The following is a 16,811-nucleotide window of genomic DNA, read 5'->3' as shown; positions in this document are numbered from 1 at the left end:
AGGGCATATCTTAACGCCCTGGGCATCCGGGACTTAATGCACCAGGACAGAAATGTATGCCCTGAAGCGTTAAGTAATTTTGAAGCGGGTGCAGGAGCTGCGGTCGCTTCATAGCCGTGAGTGTCAGCTACCCTTCGTTTAACCCTTTAGACACCGTGATCCATGCCGATCAGAGCATCTAAAGTTAAAGTAAATGTTACATGTAGTTCAGTGGAGTTTATCATACGGCCGTGACTTGCTTACGGGGGTATAATAAGCTGAAATGGTGAAGTAGGGTAAGTACAATTGGTCATGCAAAAAACAGACCTGATATGGGTCTGTAGGTGGAAAAATAAGATTTATGCCTCTGAAAAGGAGCGGAGGAAAACATGAAAACGCCAAAAAAAATTGGCCAAAAAGGGCTGTGTCCTTAAGGTTAAACGTCATTTATTTTCTAAATTTATTGGTATTTAAAATATACTATAACATACTGAAGGAGATAATCAATCAAAAACTGTCTAGTAGAAAATCTATTTTAAAAGCAGATCGGTTGTTGGTTGCCAGGGGTAACAAACAGATTTACTGCTTGACAGTTTTATTACCCCCCCCCCCCTTGTGTTTTATTTTATGACAGTTCTTAGAGGGGTACTCCAAAACATCCTATGTCCACATGGGAATAGGTGTCTGATTGCAGTGGTCTGACCACTGGGGCACACACCAATATGCCCCTTCCTCTCGTGATCGCCAGAATAAAGCCTGTCTCTTACTTTGTAGCACTCCGGCCCCCACCTTCCAAGACAAACTGGTCTCTGCAGTGATGGCCTGCTCCACCAATCACCAGTTGGCGATTGGCTGAGCAGGCCTTTACTCTCGAGACCAGTTTGTCTTAGATGGTGGTGGCTGGAGCTCTTAGAGCTAAGAGACTGGCACAGTTACATACTAGAATACTGGTATGTATGTACATTGCCATTGTACTAACTGAAGAAGCATTTGTATGTCCCTATAGTAGAAAATGTTAAAGAGGACCTGTGGCCTCCACAAACTTTGACTTTTAATATTCCCTTAAAGCTTAGTGCACACTGAGTCTAGGGTTGTTCTTATTTTATGAATTCGGCCCCTTACCCCCAAATGAAGCACGTTTTTATAAAAATCCCCCTATGACTAAGCTCCGCAACTGCGCAGGTATTTATTTATTTTTTTATAAAAATGACCCTTAGGCTTGGCTCCCCATTTCTGCACAGGTTTTTTATAAAAATCCCCCTATGACTTTTTAATATCTTTTTAGGGTGCCAGAGTCTAGGGAACTTTTTATTTTAGGAATATGAGCCCTCCCCATTTCAGAGAGATTTGGGTTTTTGTACCTCCTCTGACTATTAGTGAATCTGTTAACTGGGTATCCTTCATTATAATACTGTGTGTGGATACTGCAATGAGTGTCAGACCTTTACATAAGGAGTGTGCTGGAGGCGACTTTGTTAGTCTCAGGAAGCAGGATGTTATGAAATGTATGTCATCACATACCATACTGCAAGTGTAAGGGATGATAGGGGACCTGCAGAATCTTTTTTTTCTGATCTGATTGGTCAACTTTCTATCTGCACAGATTATGATAAACATTTGTCCAACTTTGGTCACATCTAAAACCCAGATTAGGACCTGGTTAATGGAGTTGGACAGGAAATATTGTTTATACCTGCAGTATTCTGTGTATAGGTCAAAAGTCCTGGAAAAGCTGTATAATAGGCAAAGACTACATATTGGAATCTGCTTATTTATCAGGCCCTGATAAATAAATATATAGGGAGAATTATAGAGAATTTATGAAGCTCCTGTGTTTAGACTTTGAAAAGTTGCAAGTAGGTTTTTTTCTTCCCCTATTTGACTTAAAGGGTACACATACAGAAAAATCTTTTGGATGTGTCTACAGCTTTATTCTGACCAATTTGTGTAGTCTGACCTTGTGTTCAGACCTACATGTGTAGTCTGAAACTGCAGTTATGCTCCCATTTGTTCCCACATGCACTATATGTTATATTCTGATTGTTTGCTTGATTTATATTGCAGGAAATGTTTGATGCCACTTTAAAAGACAGGGAACTAAGTTTTCAGTCAGCACCTGGAACCACCATGTTTCTTCATTGGCTTGTTGGAATGGTTTATGTTTTTTATTTTGCATCTTTCATCCTGTTACTAAGAGAGGTAAGTGGTAGAAAAAAGATAAAAGTGATAAAGATGTTACATTATTAATTTTTAAGAGGGAAACTGACATCTGTTCACCCGCACTAAACCCAATACACAGGGTTATAATTCACAGGGTGAACTGGATAAAATGATATTTCAATTACCCAGTTTGGTGCTGCCATTCCTAAGACAAACCTGGTATTATCCTCCGTAGGTTAATAGGTAAATAACCTACCTTGCGAAATGCAGCCGGGAGCCAGCATACAGATATTTCTTGCCTCCTTCCCTTCAGCTCCTATATGCCATCCCATTTTATAAATAAGGGTGTGCCAGCTCCCTCCCATTGCATAAAGGTGACTATTTACTTATTGGCGGAAGGAGCTAATACTCGGTATATCTCCAAAACAGCGACACCAATCCTGATATATAATTTTTACCCAATTCACTTGCGCTGTAACACTGTGTATTGGGTTCAGTGCAAGTGAACCAGCTGTCAGTTTCTCTTTTAGGGGGGGTTACTGACTTAAAATTACGTGCGCCAAATATGGAATATATATATATATATATATATATATATATATATATATATATACATATACACACACACACACACACACACACACACACACAACTAGAAGGTTGCAGCAACACTTTCGGTCAAAAAATGGAGGCGCACTATTTTGATCAAAACGTCTCCCCATTCACCATGCAGAGGTGGTCTCAGTTTGTTTCAATTAATTAAAATTTTATATGTGATGACATAATTATTGTATGTTTTGTATATTTTTCTTATTTGTATTAGGTGTTAAGACCCGGAGTACTGTGGTTTCTGAGAAATTTGAATGATCCAGATTTTAATCCAGTCCAGGAAATGATCCATTTGCCAATTTACAGACATCTCAGAAGATTTATTTTATCTGTGGTAAATGTGATATGCATTTAGTTACTCAATATTTTATTTATATGCAGTAATTCATATAACTGATTATTTTTTAAACATACATTTTTAGTTTTCTGAGTAAAACACATTTAAATAAAATAAACAAATAAATCCTTTTTTTCCAAAGCTTTTAAAAAGATTAATTGTATTTGAGTTAAATAACACAGGGGTGTGGAAATTTTATAAAAAACTACTTGTCCACGGGACTAAAATGGAGCAAAATCTACTAGTCCCTCATGACGATCCACTTGTCTGGGCCCATTTTCGCTTTTACACTCTCATTTTTTCCTCCTCGCCCTATAATAGCCATAACTACCTACTATAAGGATACTTTTTAATTTTTCAATAACGTATTCTCTGAACCAAAAAATATATATATATTTAGGGAAGTGAAATTGAAATAGTAAAAGATAATTTTGCAGATTTGGTGTTTTTCTTTTCTGCGCCATTTACCTTGTGGTTGAGGTAACATGTTAGTTTTTTACTTTAGGCACCTGATTACAGCAATACCAGATTTGTATTGTTTACGTCATGTTTTACTAATTCTGAACTTTTTCTAATTTTTTTAATTGCCATTTTTTAACCCCTGTAGCTTTATTTTTTTTCCGCATACCAGGCTGTATGAGGGATCATTTTTTGCGCCATAATCTGTTCTTTGTATCGGTAACATTTTGGTATTGATCTGACTTTTTAATCGCTTTTTAACTTTTTTTTTCTGGGATATTATAAAAATTGCAAATCTGTGGTTTGGTATTTTTATTACATTTACCGTACGGGATACATAATGTTATGTTTTAATAGGTTGTACAATTACGCACAAAGCGATACCAAATATGTTTATTTTTATTATGTTTGCATGTTTTTATATAGGAAAAGGGGGTGATTTGAACTTTTAACATGGAAGGGGTTAATGCAGCGGTCTTCAAACTGTGGCCCTCCAGATGTTGCAAAACTACAACTCCCAGCATGCCCGGACAGCCAACGGCTGTCCGGGCATGCTGGGAATTGTAGTTTTGTAACATCTGGAGGGGCACAGTTTGAAGACCACTGGGTGTCTTTCAAACTTTTATTAAAACTTTTTTTTTTTCTTTTACACTTTATTAGACTTATGAGGAATCATTAGATTCCTCAGACAGCTGAATAGATTCTATTGAACTCTATTAATCTGTCTGCTCTGTGATCCATTGATAGAGTCTGGTCCAGCCAGGATCTATCAATGGCAGAGCGGGACAGGAGGAAGCAGAGGTAAGTCCTCCGGCTACCTCCATAGTGGATCGCCCCCTGCAATTGCGCTGCGGGGGGAGGGGTGATCCACCCCCCTAGCCTACCAGGGAGCATTCACATGTCCCTTTAGACCAGTGGTTCTCAACCTTTTCGGTGACCGTACCCCCCAAGGCCTAAAAGTATGTCCACGGGTACCCCCTCACGCGGAACTTGCGAGCGAGGGGTACCCGCAGACAAAAGGCGTGTTCTTACCTTTATACTAATGCATCCCATCTCCATCTTAATCCCCTTGTGCTATTATTCCCCCTCCGTCTTACTTCCCCTGTCCCACAATTCCCACCTCCCTCTGATTCCCTTTTACCATTATTCCCCCTCCATCTTTATCCCCTTGTGCCATTATTATCCAATATGGAACAAGGGGATTAAGATGGAGGAGGGGGAATAATGATACAGGGGGATTAATATGGAGGGGGGGGGGTTGATAATTCCCCCCTCCCTCTGATCCCCTTTTGCCATATCGGATAATAATAGCACAAGGGGATTAAGATGGAGGGGGGGATAATCAACCCCCCCCCCTCCATATTAATCCCCTTGTGTCATTATTCCCCCCTCCCACTGATCCCCTCTTGTCATTTTCCCCCCTCCATATTAATCCTCTTGTGCCATTATTATCGGATATGGCAAAAGGGGGATCAGAGGAAGGGGGGGAATGGTGCAAGGGGATTAAGATGGAAGGGGAGAGGGGAGTAATAAAGCACAAGACATAAAATTTCAATGCCTTGTGCTTTATTACTCCCCCCCCCCCCCCCCTCCGCCATTATCCCTCTCCCCCTCCATCTTAATGCCTTGTGCTCCGTCCCATACAGTCCCCCCCCCCCCCCCCCTCTGTGCCATACAGCTGTTTACCTGGCGTCCTGTGGTCCCGTCGCCTGCTGCTTCACTGGATGTTCCACAGGGCCGCACTGACGTGTGACGTCCCCCTGCGCTGTGCGGCTTCTCCGCGCAACGTCAGGGGAGGCCACACGTCTCCCTGGCAACCACGCAGCTCACTTACAGTAGCCCCGGCCGCATCTCTGGCCGCGCTACTGTACAGTGAGCTGCCGCGGCTATGCGCTGACAAATACTGGCCAATGCATGGCCGGTATTTGTCAGCGTTTTCGCGTACCCCAGGTTGAGAACCCAGGCTTTAGACGCCGCTGTCGGCGATCTAAAGGGTTAATAGCCAGCCGCGGCGATCGCCGCATGCTGGCTATTAGCGGCGGCCCCCGGCTACTGAGAACAGCCGGGGGCTGCAGAGTATGGAGCGGGCAGGAATCCGGAGCCCGCTCCATACATACTGCAGAGCACCGCATACATCTCCCCGTGCAGACGCGCCTCCTCCCCTCAGCTCTCCGAAGCTACAGCTGGGGGGAGTGAAGCCAGAGGACGCAGATCTGCACGGGGAGCAAGAAGCCACGCCCCCTCATCTCCCCCCGCACGTCTGCAGAGCAGGGGAGAGAGAGACATACACAGCTTCTCATCTCCCCTACTCTGCTTCGGATCTGCAGTCTGTATGGAGCGGGCTCCCGACTCCTGCCCGCTCCATACAGACTGCAGATCCGCCGCACTTGTCAGGTCCGGCCCTGCTTGCCCGAAGCCGGGCTAAGGGCCGGACAAATTCACCTGCCCGGCGCCCAAAACTGCTAGTCCGGGGCGTCGGGCGATAGAAATTCCACATCCCTGTAACAAACCCTTGAATACATTTATTTATTTTTGCTCTGTGCTTATGATGTTAAAAGAAAAAAAATTTCTCTATAGTTCTATTAAAAATTATTAGGTCAATTTCACACATAATTTATTACAAATGCATATATCCGGTCAGTTTAGGTCATCAGACCTGCGGTCAGCTCAGGACTTGCCCCTTAGTTATACACAGTCACTTTTGTATGCCAGATCAGGGCTGGTGTAGATTTGCCACAAGTCATGCATGATAAATTTATGACCACTGCAAACTACAATTTTAGAAAAAGCTTAAAAATCTCTAAAAAGCAACTGAGACAAATCGAATGCCAAATAAACACCACAATGACAGGGTAAAACCAATGATACATTCCCACCACAGTATTATATTTACTGCATGGTAAACCATGTAAATATAGGGGTTGTTCACATGTGTATATTTTGCAGCATATTTCCTGTTGCTGACATGTCTGTGTGAGATGTCAAAAGTTTTCTTATCCAATAGTTTTTATCATCTTTGTTCTCTACACCTTTCCTTTTAGGAGTCATAGCAGTTTTATATTTCAACAGAGCCATATGAGAAGTCATTTTTACTTTGTAGCAACAGTCTTTATTTTCTCATGAAATATACTGCAAATCTAAAAATGTGTATTTGTGAGGTAAAATAAGGAAGGAGAACCCCCACAATTTAGTAAACTGAGGGATTCGGGTGCATTTTTTTTCCATCATTCACTGTGAAGTAAAACGGACTCCCCAAAAATAGCACCAGTCCCTGTCCTCAGGTTGTGTGTGCCATTACAACTAGGCTCTGTTTACTTTTAATAGAATTAAACGAGTCGTCTACAAAAAAAAAAAAAAACTTTAACTCCCCTTCCTCCATTCCCCCATAGCGCCATTACAGCTGTCAGGTCCTCCAGTCCAGTCTTATTCCTTGTGCACGGATCGTCACACTGCACTCAGCCTATCACCGGCCGAAGACGGACATCGCTGAGTGCAGTGGGAAGTGGTATGCTACGGTTTTCAGTCCGGCCAGAAAACCAGATACAGGGAAAAAATTAGCCAACCGGAGTCGATGTCTGATTCCGGTCGGCTCATTTTAATGAATGAGATGGGGGCTGGAATACGGCATCTGGTTTCCCCATCTCCCAGCCGGATCCGGTCCCGATACGTATGCAATGTGAATGCAGCCTTATATAGTCTAAGAAACAGACAGCTTTAGTAAATATAAGTATAACAAAACTGTAAACAAATATTAGCCAAAATATTCAACAGTTTAAATGTTAAACAAAAGTGGGAGTTGATTTTAAAATGAATGAAGGAAAACTAAGATAAATAATTTTCTCGCTCGCCTCATTGGGGGACACAGAGACCATGGGTATTATGCTGCTGACACTAGGCAAAAAAAGAAGTCTGCTCTAACCATCAGGATTAGAGATGAGCGAACTAACAGTAAATTCGATTCGTCACGAACTTCTCAGCTCGGCAGTTGCTGACTTTTCCTGCATAAATTAGTAAGCTTTCAGGTGCTCCCGTGGGCTGGAAAAGGTGGATACAGTCCTAGGAGACTCTTTCTTAGGACTGTATCCACCTTTTACAGCCCACCGGAGCACCGGAAAGCTGAACTAATTTATGCAGGAAAAGTCAGCAACCGCCGAGCTGAGAAGTTCGTGACGAATCAAATTTACTGTAAGTTCGCTCATCTCGAATCAGGATATATCCGCCCACAGGCACAGAGCTAATCATTTTTTAACTTAGTGTCAGTAGGAGGCAGACACCGGTCTGGTGCACTCTCCAGACCTGGTCTTATTTCTTTGTTTTTTTCCCTAGTTTCAGTCAAGTTAGTTTTTCTTTCCTTTGTTGTTTTCTCTAGCTTGGGGCGACTGGAGTATGGTGCTGCCTGATCCCCCACCTGCGAGCTAGTGGCACGGTGCATTGCTGGATGGGCCGTTAAACCCTCCTCGCCGACAACCAGCGCCTGGCAGTGTACCCTTTGCCCCTGTTTGCCAACTGAGCTGGCTTAAGGCAGGTGCCCCTGGATGGTCGAAGACTTCATTGGTGAGTGTGCTCCCTGTAGGTAAGTATGCTCCCCGTGGGTAAGTATGCTCCCTGTGGGTATTCCCTGTGGGGAGTGTGCTTTCCACCACATTTGTGGCTGAATTCCGGACCTTGCTTCCGGTGGGTGACAACCAAATGTTGTATCCCTTCACGTGCATGAGCCTTCTATAGCAGCAGCATGTGTGATGTCACATTGGTTTGCGGTCGGTTCTGTTTTTAGTTCAAGGGATTTGGTGGTGACCTTGCGTATTCTGAGTGCGCTCTCTGATATGGCACCCACCTTTTTATCCCCCCCTGTTTCCTGCTGTAGTTTCCTCAGCACAGGGTCGCTGGTGGGGACTCTGCTGTGGCTGTTGCAGCAGTTTCTTCTGTCTCCTTTTGGGTGGATTTGTTTGCAGTGTCCCTGCCATTGCTGAGGTGCGGTCATGTCCAGGTTCCAACTCTGGCCCGTCTGAGGTTTACATTCCCCACCCACAGCTGCAAAATAGCTCAGTGGATAGTGAACTGGTCTCACAATCCATAGGTTGTGAGTTCAAACCTCACTGAGGCTGAATTGAACCTCAACCGTTCTGAAATGAAAAGGGATCTTTAACCGGGGAGGCGCTTTTGTGGGTTAAGTAGGCCTTCCGCTCCAACTAATCTATTCGTCTCATCTTCCTTCTATGGACAGGTAGTATTACTGGTCCAGCTACGCACTGCTCTTGCCTCCTAGGGGAGGCCTAGCGTTGCTCAGACAGTCATGACACCCCCATGGTGTTGGGGTGGAGTTTCTTAGATCTCTGCTGTTTCACAGGCGGGCCTTGCATTTCTCCTCCCTTTCTAGGTGAAGTGCCGTCAGTCTTCTGTACTTCCTCCTGTGACTTGCTCAGTCATCTCGTTTAACCCTTCCACTACCGGCTTGGGTGTAGCTCCCCCTTCTTCTCGAGTTGTATGGCCCTTGTACGGCTCCTGCTCTTGCCTTTGCAGCCATTGCCCTCCGACCTCCCTGTGTCTTAGGGTCTCTTATTTCACTCATGCCTTCTTTTGGCGGGGTTCTGCTAGATATGGTTTTGTTGCAGCTCTAGCCGTCCTAGTTTTCACAGGGCAGGGTAGTTCATGTTTTCTCCCCTCTTCGTGAGGTTCTGTGAATTCTTGCCAGGTCCATAGCCTGGTTTCTCCAGCCCCTCGCACTATTCTCTCTCTCTCTCTGTATGGGTATGTCTTGATTGGAAGCCATCCTGGTGGTCCTTGTGCTTCCTTCTGGATGTGAGGGCTCTCCAGCAATCTTTCTGCTTAGGGTGTCTCTAGGCCTTCCTCTTCCGGCCTCTCTGTTCAGGTTGCCTCAGACTCTCCGAGAGTCGTTGTGGTCCCTCTCCTTTGGTCCTTTGCCCTTTCAGGCTCTCTTTGCCTTGGGCTCTCTGCCAGGTGGCCTTTCCATGCCTTGTGCTCCGGTGTGGTTGTTCCTGGAGCTTCCACCACCCTGGGAGTTCATCTCTGACCTGTTTCCCAGCTGTGGCGGTCTTTGCTTGCTACTTCATGTCCTGCCCTGGTCTGGGTGCTCAGCCAGAGTGTTTGCTCTGGCTTGAGGTTCTCTGCCTCTGCTGGTTGGGACTCCAGGGTCCCTCCTTTTCTTCCTGGACATGGCTTCCTCTGTTTCTCTGGGCGGCGGCTCCAGTGTTCCGGATGGCTCTGCTCCTTCCCTCCGATCTATTTACGTTCCTCCTTCTCCCTTCGGAGTGGGAGGGGCCAGATTGTAGGGTCTCGGGATAAGGGGCTTGGTTGCCCAGTCTGGCTTTTTCTGGTGTCTCCACATGCGTGGTCCACTTTGTCACATGTTTCCCACTTTCGTGGCTATGCGGCGTACTCTTGAATTCTCCTCCATAGGTCTTGGGCTGAGTGGTCTAGGATTGAGGATTTGAGTTTTAACCTCGGTTCGGGTGTTCGGTGGGTACATTTTGCCGTTGTCTTCTTTCTGGCCATTCTCTTCAGGTGCTCAGGACTGTAAATGAGTTTTGTTTCTCCTTTGTCCCATTCTAGCCTGGTATCTGCCTTCTGAGTCTTGCCTTCCTGCTGAGCGTGCTCAGTTGTTTTTCTATCGTTCTCTCTCCTCATCCTCTGTCCTACGGTTGCGTTGGCCTTCTTTCAGGGCTCCCCCTTCATGCCTCCCTGGCATGTTTCTATTCTGGAAGTGGCATTTCCACGCCATGCAAAAACAAAATGAAACAAAAATGTAGCCAGCACCTAGCCCAATACACGGGTGCACGCTGCTGTGGCAAGTACAAGACATGTAAAAAAAAAAGAAAATGGCAGCAGCACACTTGGTCAACAAAACGTGTCCCCCCATCCACCACGTGGAGGTGGCCTCATATAGGATGGGACCCTAACATTCATTCACCTCAGGCTGGGCGACATGCTGGATCCACTAACAACCTAAAACCACCTCCTGTGAAATAGGGGAGGGGATGCACAGCTACAGAGGGAGCCACTCCCCCCCCCCATATTGCACAGCAAAAAGAAAATGAAACAAAAATGTAGCCAGCACCTAGCCCAATACACGGGTGCACGCTGCTGTGGCAAGTACAAGACATGAAAAAAAGAAAATGGCAGCAGCACACTTGGTCAACAGAATGGAGGCTCTTAGGGCACTTTTTGATCAAAGCGTGTCCCCCATCCACCACGTGGAGGTGGCCTCATATAGGATGGGACCCTAACATTCACTCACCTCAGGCTGGGCAACATGCTGGATCCACTAACAACCTAAAACCACCTCCTGTGAAATAGGGGAGGGGATGCACGGCTACAGAGGGAGCCACTCCCCCCCCCATATTGCACAGCAAAAACAAAATGAAACAAAAATGTAGCCAGCACCTAGCCCAATACACGGGTGCACGTTGCTGCGGAAAGTACAAGACATGTAAAAAAAAATTAAAAAAAAGAGATAAAATGGCAGCAGCACACTTGGTCAACAAAATGGAGGCTCTTAGCGCACTTTTTGATCAAAACGTGTCCCCCATCCACCAGGTGGAGGTGGCCTCATATAGGATGGGACCCTAACATTTTGAGCCTCAATTTTGTTGACCAAGTGTGCTGCTGCCATTCTCTTTTTATTATTTTTTTTTACATGTCTTGTACTTGCCACAGCAGCGTGCACCCGTGTATTGGGCTAGGTGCTGGCTACATTTTTGTTTCATTTTGTTTTTGCTGTGCAATATGGGGGGGGGGGAGTGGCTCCCTCTGTAGCCGTGCGACCCCTCCCCTATTTCACATGAGGTGGTTTTAGGTTGTTAGTGGATCCAGCATGTCGCCCAGCCTGAGGTGAGTGAATGTTAGGGTCCCATCCTATATTTCCACTCCATGTTTGTCTTGCTTCGCCAAATCTCTACGTTAGAGCTTCTCTTATCTCTCTTCCGTGTTTAGGCCAGGCCTCTGTGGTTTCTTTTCATCAGGGGTGTTTTCTGCTCTCCTGCCAGGACAGGTTTGGCACAGCAGGCCTCCGGGGCGACCATTTGTTGTCTTTTGGTCGACTGTCGGACCCCAGTCTCTGCTCAATTCCTTCCTTGTAGGTCCTGCCTAGCCCCTCACGTTTTGCTGGGGTGGCCAGGTGGTTGGTAGCCAGGTTCTGGTTTCCTCTGAACCTCGACCACTGTCTTGTGTGACTGGTTACGGCTCAGTCTCTGGCCTGACCTTCCCTTCTCTGGCAGTTGTTTTCCCACCCAGGGACTTCTTTGGGACGTCCCATGGTCTCTGTGTCCCCCAATGAGGCGACCAAGAAAAGGAGATTTTTTTGTACTCACCATAAAATCTTTCTCGTAGCCTTCATTGGGGGACACAGCACCCACCCATTTATTGTTCCTCGTCAGGTTGTTTGTTGCCTTTTATTATTTTCTGGTGTCCTTCGGGCTTTTTCTCCTTTTGGGGTTTGGCTTCTTCTACTGCCTGTGAAACAACTGATTAGCTCTGTCTGTGCTTGCCTGTGGGCGGGTATATCCTGCTGGGAGTAGCCTACTTCTTTTTTGAATAGTGGCATAATTTTAATACCCATGGTCTCTGTGTCCCCCAATGAAGGCTACGAGAAAGAGATTTTGTGGCGAGTACAAAAAAAATCTCCTTTTAAAAAAAAAAATTATTTACTAGTTACAAAAAAATAATTTATAGCTATCGCCTCCTCTCAATTGCAGAGAGGCGATCTAAACCAAATCAAATCTGAAGCAAGTTTATACAGTCTAAGAAACAGTCTATGTGGGTAATGCTGTTTGATAAATTTGGTACAGACAGTCTAGCTTATTTCGCACCAGAATTTGGCAATCAATTTTAAGCTGCACTTCTTTTTCCGAAGCCACACCCCTTTCCCTTAATTGGCACAGCAGAAGTGTCTAAAACATATGGTAAATGTGGTGCACAGCATGAGTGTCAGTTTTTTTGGTGTCTGTTTTTGAACAAGGTTCTGTCTGCTCAGCCACAGTTTTCAAATTTTGCAATATTAATTATAAAATAATAAAACTTTTTTTTTTCTCCCTCAGATTGTCTTTGGATCTATTGTAATACTTATGCTTTGGCTTCCAATTCGCATTATGAAACATGTGCTGCCTACTTTTTTACCTTATAATGTGATGTTATACAGGTGAGTAATACATTGTTGCGTCAGTCAGCCAACTTGTCGACAGGATCTCTATCCACATTGCAGAGACGGATGGGACAGGGGGGGGGGAGGGGGGGGCTTCTTTTCATTTTGAGAACAGAGCACAGCCAAAACAAATGAGTATCATAAATTTACCGTTTAAATACCTTTTTTAAGGATAAACTGGTTACTTTAAAAGGAATCTGTCAGCTGTATTTTCTACTAAAAGTTGCAGATGCCATTAAATTAAATAGCTGTTTTGGTATAAAAGCAAACTGTAACTTTCCTGGAGCTGACTGTGGTTAACTTAAAAAAAAAAATAACACCTTTTTATTTCTTAGGCAAATGTTAAAGGGAATCTGTCATCAGTGTCACCTGCACTAACTTGTTGGTACAGGCTCGTTCTGCGGGTGACCCCAATGATGATACTTGTCTATCCCCAATCCATGGTCCCTTTCCCCCATTATCCTCCTTGTTGAGGCGGCTGGCTTTGGGGCACATGGCAGAAGAACGCTGGTATCACTGCTGCAGCTTCTTCAATCGGCTTGCTATGAGCAGGCTTGAGAAAGCAGCTTCAGCAGTGATGTCAGCGTGCTCCCGGAGCTCCAACGTGCACCATGCCTACCGCCCAAACGAGAATAACAGGCGCATGGACCATGGATCGAGGATAGCTAAGTATCCTTATAAGCAGTATCACCCGCACTACCATGCTGTACCAACAGGTTAGTGCAGGTGACACTGAAGAGATTGCCTTTAAGTAGGCAGAGCTGCTTAAATGCCACAGCCTGGCATGCCTCCTCACTTGCCCTCCTTGATAGACCCTACAGGGCCCCCCATTACTTCTGTACCATACTGTACATTCTCCAGGCTTGATGCTGAGTGACAAGTACCATATGCAATATAACACCAGAAGTGCTACATGGTGGTTGATCTTGAGCACAATAAATGTGACATGCTACAGTGATAGAATAGGTACTGTACTACCGCTTTGTCTGTATAGACGATTTATCTAAGCATCCAGTACTCTTGACTGTTTTTGTTAATTTATTTAAAAAAATTGCACACTAAAGAGAGTCCATCAGGACCAGGACTCCTATTTGTCTGGTCCCAAATTTTTCTCCAGAAATTCCAACTTAAGATATTTCACAAACTAAGACCCTCTGGCGTGTTATGGATAATTTAGTAATTTAGGTAGGTATGGGTAATTTAGCGATAAATGATCATATTGTATCATAATCTGTTGGTCTAGAATTCCATAAAGAAATTCATCAATGTGTCTTGAATATTTGCATATGTTGGTTTCCTTTTGTGTGAAGGGTTGCTTGATTTTTAGAGATTTTGTTAGTAGTATGGCTTGGTTTATGAATTTTCACCAATTTTGTTGCCTCATATCATTTTAGGCACCTGATATAGCCTTTTATAAGATCTGTTTTCATTGTACAATAGATGAGCAACTGCCATGTCAAAGTGTAGACAAAGTGCAGCCCAGTATATGCAGCAAGTTCTCCATGAAAAAAATCTTTAGTGGTTGCTGCTGGGCCGGCACAGCCAGAGACATTAAAGTTGTGGCACTGTATGCTCTAGTGACGCACAGGCACGTCTATATTCGTATACACGCCCTTTATGTCCCAACAAGAGCGGAACAGCTGGTATAGAGATGCCACACTGATAATAAGAGAGTCAGGGAGGGAACCTGTGAAAGATCATTTTGTATTCTACTCCCAGGGCTGCAGTTTCTACTCTTCAATGTAATCACTTGTATAAGAGAAGTGATGTAATTGTACACAGTGACTCCACACCAGCAGAATAATAAGTGTAGCTCTGGAGTATACAAAATGTTACTCCTGATCCTAAGTTACATCCTATATTAAAATAGGATGTAACTTCGGATCAGGAGTAATATCTGGTATACTCCAGAACTGCACTCACTATTCTGCTGATGCATTCACTTTGTACATACATGACATTACTTATCCTGTACTTATCTAGCGTACATACATTTTTATACTCCAGATATGCACTCACTATTCTACTGGTGCAGTCACACGGTGTACATAATGTAGGTTGTAAGAGGGTCAAGGCTCCCAGGGAGAGGATATGGAGTAAAGAAAAGCATATAAATTTGATGTAACAACTATATCAATCACAAACATTTTGTTAATACAGGGAGTACAATTTTTGGAAATTGGCTGTGAAAGAGGTACATGGCCAAAAAAAGGTTTGGAACACTGGCTGAGATAGTTTAGTTCAAGAATGAGACTTACGGGGCATGAACATTTATAGTTATGGGATATACTTTTGTGGAGGAAATTAAAAAGCACAAGTTTATTGGTAATAGTATAATTGATACAGTTGTGGGTCTTGTGTACATGCGAGCAGAAAGTATAATATATGTGTACAAACACACTAAACATGGTGAGAAAAGGACCTAAGACAGAGAAAAAAATTTACAATGGAATATGCTCAAGTGAAACTGCATTAAAGGGGTATTCCAGTGGAAAATTTTCAGTCTGACCACAGTGCTCTCTGCTGACACCTCTGTCCATGTCAGGAACTGTCCAGAGCAGAAGCAAATCCCCGTAGCAAACATATCCTGCTTTGGACAGTTCCTGATATGGACAGCGGTGTCAGCAGAGAGCACTGTGGTCAGACAGAAAATAAATCCAGAAAGAAATACAACTTCCTGTGGAGCATACAGCAGCTAAGTACTGGAAGGTTTAAGATTTTTAACTTTCTGGCACCAGTTGATTTAAGAAAAAAAATAGTGTTTTCCACCGGAGTACCCCTTTTAATAGAGAAATTATTTTATTAGTTTTCCTTCAGTAAGGGTATATTCACTATGGGTAGTGCAAATAATGCATACCTTAGGATTTATCTCTGGATTTACTGTGATTGTGATCAATCTCTAAATTTCATATAAACATGTATATTTTACATATCCCCTATCCACACAAGCATAAAGTGGAAGTTTTCTCAAAACATTTGAAACGTAAAAGTGGAGCAGTTGCCCATAGCAACCAATGAGATTGCTTCTTTTTTTTTTTTTTCTTTCAGTGGCCTGTAAAAAAAATGCAAGCAATCTCATTGGTTGCTATGGGCAACTGCTTCTGCATGGGTTTTTATTTATCTACCGCATAATTCTTACTTTTTATTAAAAAAAAATTTAATTGCATCCCATACTTTCTAATTTGTATATATGTTAAGACGATTGATGTACTAATTTTGTGTTACCATTTTTCTCTCAAGTGATGCTCCTGTGAGTGAACTGTCATTGGAGCTACTACTTCTTCAAGTTGTTTTACCAGCTTTACTAGAACAAGGACATACTCGACAGTGGTTGAAAGGTCTTGTCAGAGCTTGGACTGTAACAGCTGGATTTTTACTGTAAGTTTAAATGCTCGTATATTTTAACTGGCACAGAGCAACTTCGAAATTCCTATTGCTCAAGTTACTATGATTGGCAGTCTATTCTGCAGGACTGGCACATAGCAAATGTGGTGTAAGTGCTCAAAAAAATAAAAATAAAAAAACAAGCCTGGAAAACAGGAAGTTTAACCTGTTTGATAAAATATTTCAAGGTCTCTTAAGAGATGCTATTCAGGAGTATCTCCTGTATAAAGTAACACTATAACAGCACCAGCATGTGTTTTGTCAAATATGTTTAGTATTTGCTTAAAAAGTACATAAAGGATTCATGAACTAAGGGAAATTTTTTATAAATGGGTTAACAAATGTTAAGTCTGAGTGATAGTTTACAGAGGCTGTTAGTAATGGTACATCCTCAGATTGGCTAACAGTTACTTCCCCTTTGTTACTCCACTTGTATATGGCCCTCTTCTTATTTCTTAGTAATACTAGCTGAGTACCCGGAATTGCCCGGTTTTCCTACCTAATCCTTGTGGGGGGAGGAAAAGCAACATAGTAGGAAGCACTTGTCCACATGTCCCTTTCCACATGTCCGCGCCCTCATATGTCATCCACACATTCCGTCTTCAGGTGGGGCTGAGTTTTGATGGAGAGATTGTATGCCCAAAATAGGAGGTGTGGTTTTGTGGAAGTGGGCATGACTTGCAAGCCAAACCAATGCACAAAAAGGGTAGAAATTAAAAGGGGTGT

The 16,811-nt window shown here is 43.6% G+C and overlaps 1 protein-coding gene across 2 annotated transcripts in view; it reads left to right on the top strand.

Moving 5' to 3' along the window:
* The window catches only part of MARCHF6 (membrane associated ring-CH-type finger 6), a 122,043-nt gene that overhangs the window by 55,737 nt on the left and 49,495 nt on the right, over positions 1–16,811 (top strand). For both annotated transcript variants that reach the window (XM_056520704.1, XM_056520703.1), the window contains exons 15-18: positions 2,044–2,178; positions 2,963–3,082; positions 12,598–12,698; positions 15,942–16,079. In XM_056520704.1, the coding sequence (XP_056376679.1) occupies positions 2,044–2,178; positions 2,963–3,082; positions 12,598–12,698; positions 15,942–16,079 (494 nt within the window). The remainder of the gene's footprint in view (positions 1–2,043; positions 2,179–2,962; positions 3,083–12,597; positions 12,699–15,941; positions 16,080–16,811) is intronic.

The sequence above is a fragment of the Hyla sarda genome, chromosome 5 (genome assembly GCF_029499605.1).
Source record: "Hyla sarda isolate aHylSar1 chromosome 5, aHylSar1.hap1, whole genome shotgun sequence".
Taxonomy (NCBI): Eukaryota; Metazoa; Chordata; class Amphibia; order Anura; family Hylidae; genus Hyla; species Hyla sarda.
The sequence above is the reverse complement of the archived record's forward strand: the minus strand, read 5'-3'. Positions and strand labels throughout refer to the sequence as shown.